At 37.7% G+C, this 19,525-nt stretch overlaps 1 protein-coding gene across 7 annotated transcripts in view; it reads right to left on the minus strand.

Moving 5' to 3' along the window:
- Nucleotides 1–755: 755 nt before the first annotated feature.
- APC (APC, WNT signaling pathway regulator) overlaps nt 756–19,525 on the minus strand; it is a 96,919-nt gene continuing 78,149 nt past the window's right edge. For all 7 annotated transcript variants that reach the window (XM_027667222.1, XM_027667223.1, XM_027667228.1 and 4 more), the window contains 6 exons: nt 18,515–18,610; nt 17,509–17,648; nt 16,088–16,165; nt 14,737–14,853; nt 13,858–14,072; nt 756–13,429 (listed from right to left, as the gene is read on the minus strand). In XM_027667222.1, the coding sequence (XP_027523023.1) occupies nt 6,880–13,429; nt 13,858–14,072; nt 14,737–14,853; nt 16,088–16,165; nt 17,509–17,648; nt 18,515–18,610 (7,196 nt within the window). In that variant the 3' untranslated portion in view covers nt 756–6,879. The remainder of the gene's footprint in view (nt 13,430–13,857; nt 14,073–14,736; nt 14,854–16,087; nt 16,166–17,508; nt 17,649–18,514; nt 18,611–19,525) is intronic.

Here is a 19,525-nt window from a genome sequence, read left to right on the forward strand (position 1 = left end):
TTTAAACTGCTGGTGATAGTTATGGTTGTATTTTTTTTTTAAATTCTTAAAAAAAAAAGTTTTAATTTCTAGCAAGGGAATTTCCTTTTCTGCATATAAACCAACACCTCAGAGCACTTTTTTTCCTAGAATATCTTCAGATACAAATTAATCAGTCCTGAAATTAGAGCTCATCTCAGTTATGAAAGTGTAGTACAACTATCAGAAAACAAAGGATCTTAGTACGTCAGCAAAAATGCTTTTTTTTTAGTTTAAATGCTTCTGTCAAAGCCAAAGTGAAGTGCAAAATATGCATGTAAATATAAATATATGTGCATGTGTGTTGGGAATTAATTAACCTAGGTCCCTTAATAGTCTACTCAGGGACTAAAGAATTCATTCATTATGGAAAGGAAAGACTTTGTAAGTAACTGAGTCTCTGCTGTGCTTATGAGTCGCAATGAAATAAGCCTTCTTGTGAAACTTTTGTTACGCTGTGTTGGAACTAGATTTTGTTTTGTGTAGCTTGTTTTAAGATAAAACATGGAAGAGAACAGGGAGCTCAAGTAGCAAACCACACATTCCACTCATTTATCTGAAATGTGACTACCACCAAAATGGAACTGCATGGGATTTTTTAGAGCATTTGTTCTGATATACTGAATTACTCAAGTGTCTTAGCAGCAACTTCCTTTAAATGAAATCCTATTTCTAATACAGTAGACAGACACCTAACTTTCAGTAATAGCCAAGAAAACAATTCCACTCTGACAAGGTGCAATCAGGAGGAAATTTTATATAACACTGCAAGTAATAAATAAATTATGCATAGCAAGACTAAATTCAGAATAAGTATATTGTGAAACAAAATACATTAGAATAATTGAAGAAAGAATTAATTACAGAGTTAGGATATAAACAGTAATGCATCCCAGGCAGAAGCAAACAACAAAACTGAAGGAAATATAATTGTGGGCTGAGTTTGTTCAAGAGAAACAACATTTACAGGTGGGAAAATGCATCTGATCTCACAGGATGACAATTTGCTTGCAGAGAACCAGCACAAGCTTTATGTATGTTACATCCCACCACAAAGTAGGGCATTAGATACTGTTTGTATGTATGGCTTGAGGTCTGGACAGAAGTGCATTTTACTGAGTGAACCAGCTCCTGCTACACCTTCCTGAAATCCTAATTGCCATTCCACAGCCACTCAAGCAAAGGATGTTTCCACAAACAGCAAAATTTGAATAATTTCCTGAAATCCTGAAGTGGCAGAAATTCACAGGTACATAAGCCTGTAACTATGTGGAAATTTCACAAGAAAGGCAGTTTGCAAAACTACACTAGGGAGGCGTTACCCAGGCTTAGAGTAAATAAACAGCACTTCTGGTAAACTGAAACTCAAGAGCAGGAAATTCATCTTGGCATCACAAGTTAATTGACACCTGCATTAATTACTGTTGTGAACTCTTAAAGCTCTTCTGCACCACACCAAATTCCCTTGCACTTCCAATATATAACCAAACACAACACGTAACCAGTTAACTTACCATTCTGACTAAAAACTCAACCTTAACTACGTAACATTCTCTATAAACACATTTACAGATACAAACTCTTATTCTGCATATAGGAAACTATGCTGCAGGAATCTTATTTCTACACATGATTTCAAATGAAATTAAAAGTGGGCATCTCTTCTGGTTAAACGTAAAAGTGCAAAGGAGATGGCTGTGGAACCAGAGAGTGAATACACTTGGGTAATTTGGTATTAAGAAGGTCCTTGAAGATTTAAATGTGTGGAGAAGGTCATGCTTCACATTAACTTCACTTCTGATTCACAGCTTCAACCAAATCACACATCTCATCAAGAACAAAGCTGTTGGACAGGTGGATGCAACTTTGCAAGGCATTACAGTAGATGCATGAAGTTGTGTTAAGGTGTAAGTCTACATACGATTGCTAGTGACGCTCTTATGGCTGTTCATACCATTTCATGAAAGCTAGATGAGAAAATACATTTTGGGAGGCATCTAGTAACAACAGGATTGTTAAAGAGCTTGTAAGGAGAGTCCACCTAAACATTTTCCAGGTCATCCCTACAAGTAATACTGACCTCACCAAGGAAGGGAGATGTTCTCTCCCTCTTCACGCCCCCTCTAGAAAACAAATAGTTGCAATTAATCTTTTTAGTGGAAGGATTACTGCATTGAATTCAGTATTGCAAATCTAATAATTGTCTCCCTGAAGTTTACATATGGTAGACTCTTTCTTTTCTTTGGGTACTTTTGATGAAGAAATACTTCTTTTCCACATCTATACACTTATGTAATACTTCTGAAGTCAGTTGTCAGAATGTCCAGGATAAAGGACTTATCCAAACATCAGGTATTTAAATGCAAAGCACTAGGAGCCATTAGGCAGAAGTTTAGAGTTAAAAAAAAAATAAATCCAACTTTAATTTGCTTTTGCTGTGTCAAAAAGGGTGAAGTTCTGCAACTAGCTTAAAATTGCCTGCCATGGCTCAATCCAACCCACTGACCACCCAAAAAGGAAACTATTCCAACCTCAATAACTAGCTCTAGCTAGTTATTTTTTTTTCTGCTAGCTCAGGTGGCACTTGTACAACTCTGCAATGAGTAAATTCATACTAAATACAGCACTAATTCTACTGCCTTCATCAGAAGGGCAGGTAGGAAGTGAGCAAGTCTCCTGAGAAGTCACATGAGAGCCATGATTCACAGCCAAGAGCATGGAATGGAGAAGAAACTTCTTTCAACAGCACATCCCATTCCTCCAATCCTAGAAATGGCACGGATCATTATCCTTAAGAAGAATGAAGAAGCTAATACACTTATCTCCTTGGTAATACCCATTTCTGTTAAGGGAGTCGGGCAGCTAAGAAGTACTGCAAAGCAACCATCAAATAATTCAGTTGTCAGATTATCAAACAAAGGTTTTGCAGTTTCATGGTATACTGGTATACTTTCAAAATAAAACCTCATTAATTTGTGCACAAGCTGTTCTCTTTTTGGTGCAGCTTATGCAATTTACTAACGATGAAAGGGAAGTACATCCCTGGGACAACATGATGACTGTCTCTAAAACCATCCCTTTTCTTTCCCTCCTCTTTCACCAAAGAAGACACAGCAGCCAACTTCCCACAGCCATCAAAGGTACTAGTCTATGTTGAAGAATACTTGGCTTACTGAAGTTTGTAGCATAAACTCTACTTGTATTCTGCAGCCACATCCTGCTTGAAACAATACTCCAATCTCATCAGGAAACTGTGGCAAGGCTTTCAATTTTTAAACTCTCATATTTGATAGAGTTTTCAGGATTATTTTTAAGCTTTAAGGGGAAAATACTCTTGATAAAGAACTGCACATGAAAAATAGATTAGTTCCTCTTTAAAGTTTGCAATATTTAGTCAGAAGACCTTTCACAGAAACTGAGCAGTAACCTTAACTATGGCACACTGCAAGAAACTAAAATGGAGGTACATTTTAAAAAGTGACTAATTACAAATTGTGGGGAGGTCACATTTCTGCTTTTCACATCAAGAGGACAAAGCTATAAGACAGTCTGAAATGAGCTTTATGAGTTACTTTTCAATATAAACTAATCTTTAATTACAAGTTTAGTATGTTCTGGATATGATAAACTAATTCAAGGACTAACTAAAGGTCTGAGCACAAGTCACAAAAAGTTCTACCCAAAATTGGTAGAAAGAAAGGCAGTGCATCCCAGAAGAACAGTAAATTCAGTCTTGGTTTCCTTAGCTCCTTGCTTTTCTTTGTTTTGTCTTGACATAAATAATGTCCTCTTACCTGCTGTGACAACTTCTTACAAATGAAACCAAGAACAAGAGTAAATCTTTAGCAGCATAAATCAAATCTGACTATCATGAATCTAGAACTAATTAAAAAAAATCCAAGACCAAATATACTTATTGCAATCATTTTTCATGTTTTCGATTTTATATTTCTGGGATCTGTTTTTATAGTTTAGCTTAGAATATAACTTTATATCCCCATCATAAATCAAACATCATGGATGTCTTTAAATATTCTGAAAGGCTCTTAGTGGATACTAAGTATTTTAGATAAAGAATCAGAGAAAATGTAGATTTGGAAGAGATTTCAAAAGATCACCTTAAGCCCATCTCTGCACACAGGCAATACGAAATATACTACAGTCCATCCCTATGAGATGTTTCATAAACCTCTCCTTAAAACTTCTATAATGGAAATTTAACAACTCCCATGGGAAGCATATTTTAGTGTATCACTACCCTTATAGTTGGAAAGTTTCTCTAGCCTGTCTTTGCTACAAATATAGGTTACTTATGAGGATATTAAGAGAAACTTCCCAATTATAATGATCATGAAGTATCCCCAGGACTATTTCAAGAAGCCACTACAATTTTCAAAGACATTCTGGTGTTTGATACGCATACAATTACTTATGGTTTCACCTTATCTTCTGATTAAAAAACTGATTTCAGTAATTTTTCAGTTACAGAACTGAAATCAGAATTTCTTTACTGAGACTGAGTTTACCTTTAATTCTTAAATTGACAGGACAAATAGGTAGCGCTGATGTTAAACAACTATTCTGGATTACGCGGTGTATTTTTGTGTTAGTTGTTAAAAGCCCATGACAAAAACAGTATCACATAATTTACAAAAGAAGTGGTCTTTCATTTAAAACTCAAATATCTGTATTCTATTCCAACAGGAAGTCCTGACTTTGAACACATCACATAATCTGCCTCTATTTCATCTTTAACAGGACACCAATATTCCTTTTAGAAACTTTGTGAAGACACTATAGGCAAAATATTTCAAATGCTAACACGAGGACTGCTGCTTGTTAACAGGTTCACTGGGTGATACAAGAACACGGCATGTCTCTAAACAAATCTGACAGGAAGCAAAGAACAAAAGTGCAAGTAAGATACCACTTCTGCCCAACAGGTATTTTTGGTATTGGCTTTTATATAAATTGACTTCTGCCTGCTGATAGTATCTTGATTCTGTTCATAAATCAGCGTATGTCTTACAGTGAGTTCAACTGACTCATTTCAATATCAGAAGTACAAAAGCCACAGAAGTGATACACTCTGCAACTGTGTTAAAGTTACCATAAAGGTAAATTGCTCTGTTTCAGGGCTTCCTGAAATCAGGGCATTCTGAATTCTAAATAACCAGTATTTAGAAAGCTAACTTTAGAACAGTCCAGTTGAGATACAACAAAACTGACAAACCATTTCATGGTTTTTTCAAAAATGCACAGAATGGTTAATGTTCTGTTCTCTCATGTTTGTAATTTAAATCAATTTTCATCTAAATTCAGACTGTATTTTTAAAGCACAAATCTGTTTTTTTCAGCATTGTTGTAGCAGTATCTATATTTGCATCAAAAAAACTCGAGGCAGCAAATGCCCAGTTTATGCATAATTCTTTTTCTGCTAAGATAACAAATTTCTTGCTGCCATGGGATTCTTGTGATATTTTTCTGTTCATAATTCTTAAAAAATAAATTAAACAAAAAGCATAAAGATAGCAAACAGAATTAAATTTTATCTTATAGTCACTATTTCACATTCTACATTATATCCCCAATTAAAAAAACTTTTGTTTTACAAATATTATTTTTATAGATACAATATTGTTTCAGGCTTGCAGTCATGAGAACAATTATACTGCTTGGCTACTGGAAATACCCTGCCTTTAGCCTTGTTATGCACCTGAGATGTGTGAAACTGTCTCAATTACAAATATATTACAGAAGACCTAGGGCCTGATCCCATAGCTGTTAAAAGCATCCTACAACAGCCATTTGTCAGTGATAAGGAAGAACAAATATTGGAGGTGCAGAATTCTACTGGATCAGGCCTTAAGTGTAAGTGCATTATACAACACATTATATGGTGACATCTCAAAATAAAATACTGTATTTTTATGTAATGCAGAAGTAACACACACAACTTACATATAGTAATAATTTATTCTGAAATGTTCATTTTAGTCTCTGTTGAGACATGACCCATGTCTCATTAATAAAAGAGCAGCCATCTCACCTCAAATACCAGAATATACAACAAGTTACAGCATAGCAAAAAAATTCTACCTACTTTAAGATAAAATCTAATTCAGGGAAAATAATTTTGTTCAAGGTTTTACAGTTACACAGTTTTGGGGGTTTTTTTTGGTTTTTTGTTGTTTTTTTTTTCCAGAGCACAAAGAAAGTGTAAATTGTTACACTATAACTATCTATGCACATTATGGGACCACAGAAATGTTAATCATTACTTCATAAAATGAACCATCAGTTCCATTCATGCAGAAAAGCAGGCTAGGAAAGCTTGTTCAGCGGAAACCATATTACTGTGAATTTCACAGCCACATGATTAATTATTGGGTTAGATGGACTCACAAATACTAAAAATGAGTATTTTTTTTTTTTGCATAAATAATACCAATTCTTCCCTGATGTAGTTTAGTTGGTGTGTAATCTAGAAATTACTGATAAAGCAGTATGACTGTATCTTCTCTATCTGCACTATTCCATGACTTTAATGACAAGCAATATTCAAAGGATTACGGGATGGGATGCTAATACATGTTAAACATACTATACAAATATACTTGTGTTACCAATTTTATTCCAAACTGTCAATCGGGTATTCCTGCAAAATATTACCAGTGAAGACAAAGTATACTATCAAATATGGCTTCCAGAACAAGGACCATCTAACAAGAATCAAAGCTATTTACAACAAATAAAAACAACAGGAAAAAAAATCAATCCCCATTTTTTCTTGTTTCATTCGAAACAAAGTTTCTAAGTAGCTGCTGTATATAATACAGTTCTATTTATTTTTTGTTGCACTTAAACAGAAGTTACCAGGTAAGACCCAGAGTGACGTTTAGGGCTTTGGGTTCCACTGGAGTCTGTGTTCTCAGACTTGGTGTCACGTTTCTTGGTGCTGTTGTTCACTGGAGTTGGAATCTGTGAGGGTCGAGCAGAACTATTGTCCACGCTGCTCTTCCTGCGGCTTGGGTTGTAGTTGAAGGGAGTCACCCTTGCTGCCACAGCACCGATGGGGGAGCTGTGCTTGCTTGAGCTACTGGAACTGAATGGTGTGCGCTCATTTACAGTACTTTCACTAATTTCTGGTGCAGGAACAGGATTATTCTGCAAAGGCTTTGTTTCAGTGCCTTTCTTGTCTGGACTGTCTATCTGAAAGAAAGAGTTCAGACGGTTTTCTAAGCCAACGGTACGAATAGGAACACCTGCACTCCCTGGCGTTTGCTTTTCTTGAATCTCTTTAGGATCTTTACCATTCACACCCCCTTTCTCTGAAATGCTGTCAATAACGGGGGGAGTATTTCCAGTTGGGGACCTTCCAGATCGAGGGTTGTTAATTGGGCAGTCCTCTATCCTCACCCATACATCTTCTGTCTTAGAGACAGCTGGTGCCATCTGGTAGATGAGAGTTTTGGACTCGGAGCCATTTGTGGCACCCAAGGAAGGATCGTTCATTATCTGAGGAATTTCATTTTCTTTTATTTTTCTCCAAGTACCTTTTGCTGGTGCTTGGCTTTCTTTACTCTGCTTGTGTCCAGGAAGAGAACTTCCATGTTGCTTCTCATCTTCACTTTTTGCCTTTTCACTGGACTCTGAGGAAGCTGAGAGAATCGAGGAGGAACTTCCAGTTCTTCGCCAAGTGCTTACACGAGGGAGGGATGAGGAATGCTTACTGTGCTCACGCTTCCATGTTCCTGATCTATTGATCAGCAGTCTAGATGGACTTTCGGAATGAGAACGAGCTATGTCGTGACGCTTGGCTGGTCTCCCATCATATTCTACAGAAGGGCTCTGATTAGGGGCTAATTTTCGCCAACCACCAGTCTGGGCAGTTGAATGAGTGGATAAAGACATATCAGGAAGAGACGGACTCAGAACTGGGGTCTGTAGTTGGGACCTCGTGGGAGAATCTGGCCTAGAAGGAGACAGAGATTCAAATGAAGCTGACTCTTCTAATTTCCGTCTCAGAGTTGGGCTTGGAGCCTCTTTAATAAAAGTTGACTGACGAACGAGAACGGGTCTCTCAGACCTGTCAGATTCACTTCCACTAGATTTTGTGGATGACATTCTGGATAGATCAGTCTTTTTGTTTGATCCACCAGCGCTGAGAGCCTGGTTTAACCCTTTTGAAGCAGACTCACTTCGTGGAATGCTACTGGTACTCTTAGGTAAGGCAGTTTGCTTTGTAAGGTTTTGCTGGCTCATCTGCCTGCCTGGTGGTGTGTATGACATTCTACCTGAACTTGAGGATTTAGTTGAAGCTGTGCTCGGAGATGATGTTCTTGGCAACTGTGATAGTTTGTTGGGAGGACTTATACCATTTCTTCCCGGGGAAATGGAGTTTCGCCCAGGAGATTGCAGAGGTCTACTTAATGGCTGCTGCTGAGGTCTAGAAGGAGTGGAGTCTCTAGACCCTGATCTAGATGGTCCTTTACTTGATCCACTCTGATTCAATCCTGATGGCTGCCTTGTTACAGGAGCTGGCTCAGATTTCACTGATGACTTGGCTCCTCTTGGAGAACTAGTCAAACTTTGGCCTTCACTGGGACTCTTGGAGTTCATGTTTTTGAGTGGGGGTCCTTTTTTGGAAACAGGACTAGTACTTGAAGAACTATTTCGAACTCCTGGAATATGGATCATTGTTCTACCACGTGAAATTGAAGGCACGCTTGTCTGTTGTGATTGCTTCAACTGGCTTGAAACTTCAGAACTGGAGCGAGCTTTTCCTGTGATCATGCTTTTATACACTTTCTTCCCTCCTTTGATTCCCCTGCTTTCTGACTCTACTTTTTTAGACTCCAGTGTACTCTTCTCTCCTGGCTTAATAATTCTTGGACCCTTATTGCTAGTGAAGGGCTTTTCTTCTTGGTCTGGGGTAAGATGAAATGGTGACCCTAGAGAAATACCAGATTTTAATGAAAGGATAGAATCAGAGTCTGATGAGGCTTGTCTAGACAGTGATGCAGCAGCTGCAGCTTGATGCAAACTACTGACTATAGAATTTGCACCTTCTTGTATAGCTTTCCAATCAAAGTTCTCTGAATCAGGTGAAAAACCATGTTCTGAATCTGGCCTCTGTATCTCTCTCAAATCCAGTGTTAAATCTTCTGCCAGTATGCCACCAGTATTTCGGGAATTATTCTTTTCGCTTTCACCCTTCATTCTTGAGGGCTTTTTCTTTTTAGGCATAGCAGAACTAATGCATTCCTGCAAAAGATCATCTTCTGAGTCAATGCTAAGGGAACTCAGAGAGCTGTTTCTAGAGAAACATACAGGAGTATCTTCAACATGAAATGATTTAGGTGCATAACCAGAAGTCTGTGGTCTGTTGGATTCCATCTGTGAATCAGGAGCCTCGGGACGTTTCGCAGGTTCCCCTTCTTTGTTGTTATTGTTTTCTTGATCAATGTCACTGAGGGAACTAAGCGATGAATTGCGGGAAAAACAAACAGGTGTGTTTTCAATAGCAAAATTCTGCATTTTCTCATCTGTAGCTGCCCCTCTGTCTGGAATATCTTTACCTGACTGAGAGAAAGCTTTAGGCTGGCTTCTGCCTATTGGATGTTTCTGACAAACTTGAGTCCTGTTACTTGGCTGCTGATTTGAAGACTGTTCTGGGTTAGAGCAGTCTTTATTTTCCGTTTCCTTTGCTTCTTTTCCTTTTCTTAACTCTGCCTTCTCTCTTGAAAGGTCAACATCATCATCATCAAAATCTAAAGAACTCAGGGAATCATTCCGTGAAAAACAGTAAGGAGTTCCCTCAATAGGTGTGTAATGATGAGGGGAATCAAATGCAAAGCTTCCTCTTACACGCTCTTCATTATTTGGCAATTTATCATGAAAGTCTCTTGAATTATTTTTAAGGTTCTGTTTCTTTGCATCTCTGTTCTCTGGGTAGCCTCTTTCATTACTAACATTGCTTTTGGGCTCTGTGCTTTTTCTTATGCGTGCTCTGTATTCGTTATTTTGGGGAACAGGCTTTACTGGTGATGTTGGCTTCTTTTTCTCACCTTCTGGTTGGTTTTTATTACTTAGAGATGAAGAAGCTTGTTGAATTTGATCCATTATCTTCTTCACTCTGAAAGGTTTGTGACTTTTTCCTTTTGGCATAGCTGAGTTAATGCACTCAGCCAGAATATCACCCTCTTCTGTTTTGTCATCATCCAGACCTGTGGAAGCCACAGCTGAGCTTTTTGCTCTCTGAGCATCTTCAGTACTTCTCCCTTCTGTGGGAATGGTGTCCCGCTTTTCAAACTCCCCTGACTCTGCTCCCACACCCACACTGTCTACATTGGCCAACTCACTCGGTGGCGACTCTATTGTGAGATCACTCAGAGATGTAGCTGTAGAAAAGTTTATTGGTGTCCCCTCAACACAGTACACCCGTGGCATATCATCTCCTGGTGTAAAACTCACATGCTTTTGCGATTGCAGTCTGCTTTGTGAAGGCAAAAGTTTGTAAACTGGCAACTGGCTGGGCTTTCTGGCTACAGGAGGAGGTATTTTTGGAGCAGATGCTTGAGAAGGCTTTTTGGCTTTACGTGAAGACTTTGTTGGCATTGCAGAAATAATACATGCTTCCAGTATTTCAATATCATCATCAGAATCATCCAGAATGTCTTTTTCTGCTTCAGCGGGCTTCTCTGATTTCTTCTCTTCATTATCCTTTGTATCATCTGACTGTTCAGGTTCTGTCTCATTTCCATGGTCATTTTCATGAACTGGAGGCATTATTCTCAACTCTGCATCTTTCTGTATAAATGGCTCATCTAAGCTCAGAGCACTCAGGCTGGAAGAGCAGGAAAACCCATCCGGTGTGCTTTCTGTGGCAAAATGTAAGAGTGTATCAGCATCTGGCAGTACCTGAACTCTCTGAACAGCTGCATTTACAGCTGCCTGTCTAGGACCAGGCTCTCTCTTCTCTGTACTGTGTACTTTTCCCTTAGGTACATCTCTTTTTACTTGAACCCCTTGAGCAGGTGGTGGTGTTTTACTTCTGCTTGGAGGCATTGTTTGTCCAGGGCTGTCTGGAAGGTCACTGGGACTTATAATACCACTTACTATTCCACTGCAAGGCTCACTTTGAACTGAGCTGGCAATTGAACGGCTTTCAAAACTATCCAGGGAGCTTACAGAGGTACATCTACTGAACATGAGTGGTGTTTCCTGTACATAATGTTCTGGCGGGCTTTTAGGAGTTTGTGCACCACTCTTTGAGGGAGATTTGGCACCTGAAGAAAATTCAACAGCTTTATGTCTAGAAGAATCAGAAGGAGACAAGCTAGAAGTTTGAAGTCTACTTGATTTTGTCCTGATGTGTTGTGATGTAGATGTGATTTCACTTACTGCACCTTCTGTAGGAAGAGCCCCACTGTTTTCCTTTAGTTCTGCGATCTGTAGTGTGTTATTTGCATCTGTGCCACGTGCAGATTGATCCCGCCCTATTTCATCTTCAGCTGACGATAAAGATGACAAAGAGCTACATCTTGAAAAGCATATTGGGGTATCTTCCACGCAGTAAGTTTGTATAGTTTCCTGGTTAATAGAGGGAGTCTTACAGGAGGTCTTCTGTGCATGACCACTTCTGCTCTGTGCAGAATTTGGGTGCAGCTGGGTCTGTCTCTTTGAACCAGTTGAGGGAGCTGATGTGCTCCCACTGCTTGAGGGAATATGGTCAGTTTTAGTGAGTTGCACAGAAGTCTTTGGAAAAGTAAAAGATGGCTTCTGAGAAGGCGGTGGAACTTCTGTTGAGTATTTTAAACTATAATCAATAGGTTGATCAACATGATGCTCCTCTTCATTGTACTTTATGCTATAATTAGTTGGTCTGTCTTCCTCTTCATGTTGTTCCTCCTCAGAGTAACGTTCACTATAGTTGGTTGGCTTGTCATCATCATAGTCATCAACCTGGCACAAGGACTGGTTCACTTTCTGATTCATTCCAAGAGCTGGGCCTACTCTGTTCTGATCTGAACCACTGGATCCTCTTGATCTAAAGGAAGAAACACACTCCTGCTGTCCAAAAGGTGACTGATATTTCATGTGTTTATCATCTCCACTTTCAGCATACACGGGATAGGTTGCATTTTGGCTTCTTGACTGTCGTTGTTCATTTTGTTTCATTTCCTCATCTATTACATGCTTAGGCCTTGCCCACCTTTCATTCTGAGAGGGGCTTTGCCTTCCAGAATTTAACTGTTCATCTGAGTATTTAAGACTATAATTAATAGGAGTGTCTAGTTCTCCATCATTGTCATCCATATGATTTGCACTATGAATCTTGTGTGCCAAGTCAGCAGGATATTGCCCATAACTACAGAATTTACTTTCATCATCTTCAGAGAAGGATTCAATGGAAGGTTTCATTTGGCCTCTTTTGCCATAGCCATCACTGCTGCTGACACTATTTAAACTATCATTCGAAGCTCTTTTGTATTCCATTTTTGTGTAAGGCACAGGACATGTCCTGTTTGAATTCTCAGACTTAGGGAAGTATGTATTTGAGTGAGTATGGGCAGTGGTTGATCTCCTTGGGTCATTTCTGTCTTCAGTCAAACTGTGCATTTCAGAAGTGGAACCAGAACTTCTGTCTTCTTGTGGAATGTGCATGCTTGTTACTTCTTCCATAACTTTGGCAATCTGACCTGCAGCAGTAGAAATCTGCATTCCTAATCTCTTAGAGGAGTTTCCAGTACTCTCTGCAGCAGGATGATAGGTATTTAAACCTACCGCTCGATCCCTGTCAACACTTCGGTCTTTCTCAGAACGAGAACTTTCTGTGTTTCCTCTACTGGAAGAGGAGGAGCCAGGCAATACTGCAGTATTTACATATGGTGAAAGCACAGTCATATTACCAGCATTAAAACTCTCTGATCTGCACACACCATCATCATCACGACTGGCATCCAGGACATACTCGCTGTATATATTTTGCTTATGTCTCTGCTTATTACGGTGAGAAGCTTTTGGGCTTAAATTATCAATGTTGTCAAAAGTCTCTGATAAATGCTGAGCATCTAATTCTGCTTCCAGTGCCTTTTGTTTTCTGACATGAAGAGATGGCAAGCTTGATCCTGGAGACATAATGTTGGCATCCTTATATTTGGCTGGCCTGTTTGCCATGAGGTTTCTCAGGGCTGCAGCACTACCCATGGCTATCATTTTGTGTTTTGAGTGGATGAGATTTTTTAGCATGCTGACGGCTCCCATGTCCCACAGCGCCTCCTGATCCTTTGCATTTCGTGCAGAAAGATTCCACAGGGTCCCACATGCATTACTAACTATTGTCAAACTGTGTGACTTCAAGTGTTGTAACAAGGTTTGTAAGCAGCTGTTCTCCCGCAAGATTTGCCTAGTGTTGAGTAATTGAAAACAAACATCCGTAAGTGGCATTTCAAAAGGATAAGAGACAAAACAAAAACCTATTATTCTAGAGGTGAGTCTTGCCCTTAGAAAGGATAATCATGAATTCTCCAGTGTAGATTTACCTCATATTTCCACTAGCTTTCATCTGAGTGCTAACCAAATTCTATTACAAACATGAATAGTTAGCTTTTAGTACATTATTTTAGTACATTCATCATTAACAAGCAGCAGCTATTAATCTGTTTGCATATTCCTGTTATGTAAGTGAAATGCCTGCCTTATTAAGTGTATTAAAAATTAACTGTGCTTAATTACTATGCTTAATACATGCATTCATATTAAGGCTCGGTCATAGAAACTATGTCTATTAAATACACATGTGGAACCACTGAAGAATTTCAGAAGTATACCTACCTGTGGTCCTCATTAGTAGCAATTAAGCTAGAAACATTTCTTAATATTCCTCCTCCACTTTCTATGATGGCTAAAGTGTTTGTTTGGCTCCGGTATGTCAGTGTGCCGACCAGAAATGCAAGAGCACCATCGACAGCACAAATATCAGCTTTGTTTCCAGTACAGTGTGCTGACAGATTCCATAAGGCACTCAGAACACTTTTCAGGGTGGATTCCTAGGAAAACAGCAAAATGACAGAATGAGGGAAGTTTTCAGCTGTTGACCACAAGCTCTCAGAAATACATTAAGTTAGCTTCAAGGAGCTGTGTGTGTTCTAATTTCTGCTTTCTGGGGTGGTAAAGTAGATTTCTAGTTTTTTGTTCAATTTGTTCCTTCCTTCAGCTGTGTTTTTGATATTTTCTGCCCCAGAGGTTTCAGAAATATGTGTCACAATACTTCTTTGCTGCTGCAATGATAGAAATGGCTTGAAGACTAGCTGGCAGGAGACTCTGGGATGGAATATAATTCCTTCCAGATACCAAAAATCTATATAGAAAATTACAGAAGTGGCAGTTATCTATTCACTAACTCAAAAGAGGTTTTATTAAATGGCAAAATTATAAAAAAGGCTATTCAACAGAACAGCTCATGAAACTGAAAAGCAAAAGCTGTCAACCCTCATAAGTAAAATTAAATCAACAGCAGTAGTTTTGAGATGCCATTGCTACATTGTGGTCTGCTGCTACATCAACTCAAATCTGCTCTTCTTCAAAACAAGTTACCTGAACCACATCAAATGTTTGACCAATCATTTTCATCAAAAGAAGGACAGCATTTGTGTTTTGTGTAAAATACATACAATCTCTCAGAAATTTATCTCAATCACTTATAGAGGATACCTTCTTAACTTCTAAAGCACATTCCATCAATGCTTTCACACTTCCAACTTCTCTGAGTGTCTTTTTACTATTCACATCTGCTCGCCAGGACAAATTCCTCAACACACTTGCAATGACCTGCAAAATGTGAAAGAAAAATAATGCATCTCAAGATAGCTACTTCTTTAGCAGGCTATCAGACTTTTCTCCTGGGACTTTTTAAATGCTAGGACTAATTAACAGTAGCCATGTTAAGCTACTGAACCAAACTTCGCTAAAATCTGCTTTCTGCTGTGTTGTCTGCTAGACTGTTATAACATTTCAGTATGAAGTTTGATCAGAGGTACTGGCTTTTGTGTGTGGGTACCTAAAACAGAGATCTGAAATCAGGTTTCCTGCTCTCCACATGAGTTGAAAATCTTGTCCAAAAAATTCAGATTTGTTCTCTACTCTTATGTCTGTATAAGAGTTATGTAATCTCAGTGGAGATTTATATAGTATTTTCTGCTTGGAAAATAGAACAATAACATCTTCCTGTCTCACAGATGGTATGATTACTTTGATTGATGTTTATAAAGCTCTTTGAAGTCTTTTTAAAATACACTGTGCCTTTTGTAAGCAGAATAAAATCTGCACCCTTTGGACTGAGGCAGGTCAGTCCAGAAGACCTGGCCTAGGGATACCAGAGTATACCAATATCAAAGTTTACCAATAACTTTTATCGTAATTCTAATATTTTTCTCAATCTTAACTAGTCAGTTCCTCCTGTAGTGAATTTTTTGTTAACAGTGTTTTAAGAAGTAAAGTCAATTTTACTTAAAATTGGTCTTTTTATCTGATAATTCACTCAGACTGCAAGGAAAAAAGGGCTTCCTTTAAAAGAGCTATTCCAGTTTGTTTACAATATGCATTAATTAAAACTGATTATAATTTAATATTTAATGGCTTAAAACAAGTGCCACACCAATGAAGAACACTGCTGTGCTCTCAACTTTCAGGATCACCCTAAGCACTTCCTAAAGACTTTATTTTCAAGCTGTTTTCTTTACGCAGCAGGAACTATTAGAATAGACGCTCAGGTATCACACTGAACGCATTAAGATCTCTCAAACTTACCTTTAAAAGTGTAAAAAAAAGTCCACTTTAAAAGTGGACTTCCACTAACAGATCAGGGTCATAAAATGTAAGTTTTATAGCCTATATGTTACAATAAAAAAATCAAAACCCAAAAAATCCCCAGAACATGACCACACAGGTAAGGATTTTTACAAGGAGAATGTGCGTCATAATTGATGAAATGAGTACAAACGTTGCATCATTGTTAAAGCAAACAAGACAACAAAAGAAGTATTTAATCTCAAAAGAATTTTACCTGCTGTAAGTCTTCACTTTCAGATTTCAGTTGGGCTACAAGAGCTCTCATGCAGCCCTTCATGGAACATAACGTAGCCTGTTACGAATTGGAAGAAAAAAGAAAGTGAACAGTATTAAATGACAGGTTAGGTGGCTTGCTTCTGCACAATGTTTTGATATTTTAAGCAAATTATAGCTGAAGTTTAATAATAGCTTCCTAAGAGATGTTGCCAACAATAAATATTTGTTTTACAACTACTAAAAATTAATGTAACTATCAGTTTCAATACGTAAGTGATAAAATTGTGCTAAATTCTTGTATTTTTTACCACAGGTCTAGGACATGATCTGCAACTTTACTACCTTAGAAGCCTTCTTTACTATGCACCAGATAAGATACTTACTGCCTAGCAAGTCTCACAGTCACAGTTTTTCTTTTGAAATAAACATAGTTTGAAAAATGAGTATTTAAAACTGACATAACAACATTTCTGACATTTGAAGAATGACTTTTTAAGCATAATGTAACAACTAAGAAGCTGCAAGGCTTTGAAATAATTTCTGATAATTCACAAAATTATTCCAAGCAATATGCACCTGAAGTGTACTACTACTCAGATGGACAATGTGTGCATTTACAACTCAGAGTAGTTCAGTTTATGCTATAAACCCAGTAGCCTGTAGCAATTAGTGACTGGATGATGTAAAGAGCCAATATTTATGAGGCAATTTGCAGCAAGGATTTATGCTTTACTTTTGTCTAAAACTTGGAACAAAACCCAAGTTCTCTGAAGCCTGTTACTTCCATTCACTCCTGAAATATCTTCATTCTAGAGCAGAAAGATAAGTCTTCTCAGTATGAAGTTATTTTAAGATCCATAGCTTAGCAAAACCTAGGGCAAGGATTTATTGGATCTTTCTATCTTTTGAAAGACAGGTCCTTGTCAGAAACTGGAGATGAAGTGGTGCCCAGCATGAGCCAGAAATGCTCCAAATATTTAAAAGCAAGCTCCAGCCTGAAGAGGTTTGAAAAATTTCACCAGAAGTTATAGCATTGTTAAATAACTGACAACTTTAGCAAATCTGACTCAATTAGCAGTTTTAGTTCAATATCCTCAGAAAAAAGCAGTCACTGAAATAATTAGGTGTCATATTAACCTAGTGCTCATAGAAAAGTCAAGCCAATAGATAAAATCCTTATTCTCAGTGACAAATTGAAAGTTATTTAATTTTATATGAGAGCCAATACTATACTTGAGTGATACAACATTCAGTTTGTGGTGCTGTCAGGAACAAGATGGAATGACAGAAGTATTTTTAACTTCTGCCTTGAGCTCAAACTCAGTATCCTGTCCTGGAGATTTATTACCTGCGTTGAGAACTGTAATTCAAACATAACTGTGAACTGAAATTATTGCATGTTTACAATTCTGCCCTTACCTTGTTTGCCACATCTCCAAAAGTCAAGTTTGTCAGAGCCATTCCAGCATACCTCCTCAAGGTAACACTATAGTGATCATTTGTGAGTCCATACATTTCACAATCCACTTGCAACAGTTCAGCAATGGCCTGCAAACCTCCTTTGGAAAAAAAAAAATTAAGAGAAGGAATAATATCTCTACTCTAGTATCTTAAGTACAGTTCATACACACCAAGGAACAAACTGCATTTTTAGGTACAGAACAAATCTCAAACATCTGAAACCCACAATGCTCAAAAAGGTATATAAATTGTTAAATGCTGCCTCTGGATCTTGAATCCTGTACTTAGCAGCAGCTAAAAGATAAGGCAGCATGACACTGGGATTTCAGGGCAAAATGGAAGCAGAAGGAATTATGAGAAGCAAGAAGCACACTCATCTTTTAATTCCACCCAGCCAAAATCCTGACAGACTTGCACCAGATACATATAAGTCTATCTAGTAAATCTGAAAGATTATCCATTTAATTATTATCACTGCATATTATTTTCTGAGAAGAATTCATACAGCATTTTCCTTGATAATGATAAGTGGCAAATTAAGGAAAATTGCATGCACAAAACTTACTCAGAATGGACTAAAAACTTCAGGTTGTCAAGCAGGAAGCAATGCAGGACAAAAAAACCTCACCAAAACACCGACAAAAAACCTCCCACCCTGGGAAGTAGTCTCCATTATGAGTCCAATACTTCTAAAATTGCAAGTACTTCCATAATAATACTAGTCCTCAAAAATTCATAGTTCATACCAGAGAACCCAGTAACTGGCATAATAATTTATCCATTACGAAATGGTGCGGTTAATTTAAACTGCATTTGTCACTTACATCTGACACAAATGACCTGATTATGTCTTTAAACTACTAGAAAAAAAAATAAAGCCATATATCCAGTGAGGAACACAAGGAATGTTAAGAGTTTCCAGGAAGCTTCTCAAAGGAAGTCAGAGAAATACATCTGATCTTACCAAGCTCATTCATTGCATGCCTGTGTTCTTCATCAAATGAGAGTTTCATCAGAACACACACTGCAGGACAAATCTGATGATCGACTGGAGCAGGCACTGATTCAGAAACAGGTATTTCCTAGTTAGTATTTCCTAGGTGATTTTATCTAATAGTAAGTTTTCTAAAGCGAATCTGATCTTAAAAACAAATCAACTGCAGTTTTATTCAGGGTTTGTATCTTCCTAGTAATCCACGAACAGACATTTAGTTAAGAATGATACTAAGAAAAGTGCATACTGTATTTGATGTTGAAACACAAATCAGGGAGAATCCTGATACATGTGTGGAGTAAGAAATATAACTTGCAGTACAAAAATATTACCTTGTTACTCTTAAAAACTAATAATCTTCATGAAGCAAATCAATATGGTTAAATATTCTGGTGGCATTAAATAATATGCCACATAATCTGAAGCTGTTTTTCTGGGTGTTATATGACATTATGAATGGTTAATTGAACACCTTGTTTCATAACCTAGAAGTTTTTAAGTTCAAGTTTTTGTGAGATAGATTCTAGGTAATGCAGAAATGGTATTGATACATCTTGTTCTGAGTCCCACTCCTGCTAAACTGTCCTTGTGGTGAACTCCAGCATACAGGAAGCAGCCCCTGACTTCAGTACTACATCTGCCATGGACACCAACGGAATGTCCTCAATTCAGAGAAGCAGCTGAGCAATCCAGAAGGTTAAATCTTTTTTTTTTTTAATCCCAACTGTTCCCTGAGAAAAATCTTATCCATTTACAATGTCATGCTTTTCATATTTTTTAACCTAACTATTTCTTACACACAACATTATAAATAATGGCTAATATTATATTGAATAGATTGAAATTATTTAATTTGTGCTCTCTGCCCCTCTCTCAAATGGAATGTGTTATCTCCTGAATACATCTGCATCGAAAGCAATTTGGGATTGTTTATCCATTAAAATGTAAAACTAAATGAGTACATATTAAGTATTAATTTAC

Source organism: Corapipo altera, unplaced genomic scaffold (assembly GCF_003945725.1).
Source record: "Corapipo altera isolate COAL_440 unplaced genomic scaffold, ASM394572v1 60935, whole genome shotgun sequence".
In the NCBI taxonomy this organism is placed as follows: domain Eukaryota; kingdom Metazoa; phylum Chordata; class Aves; order Passeriformes; family Pipridae; genus Corapipo; species Corapipo altera.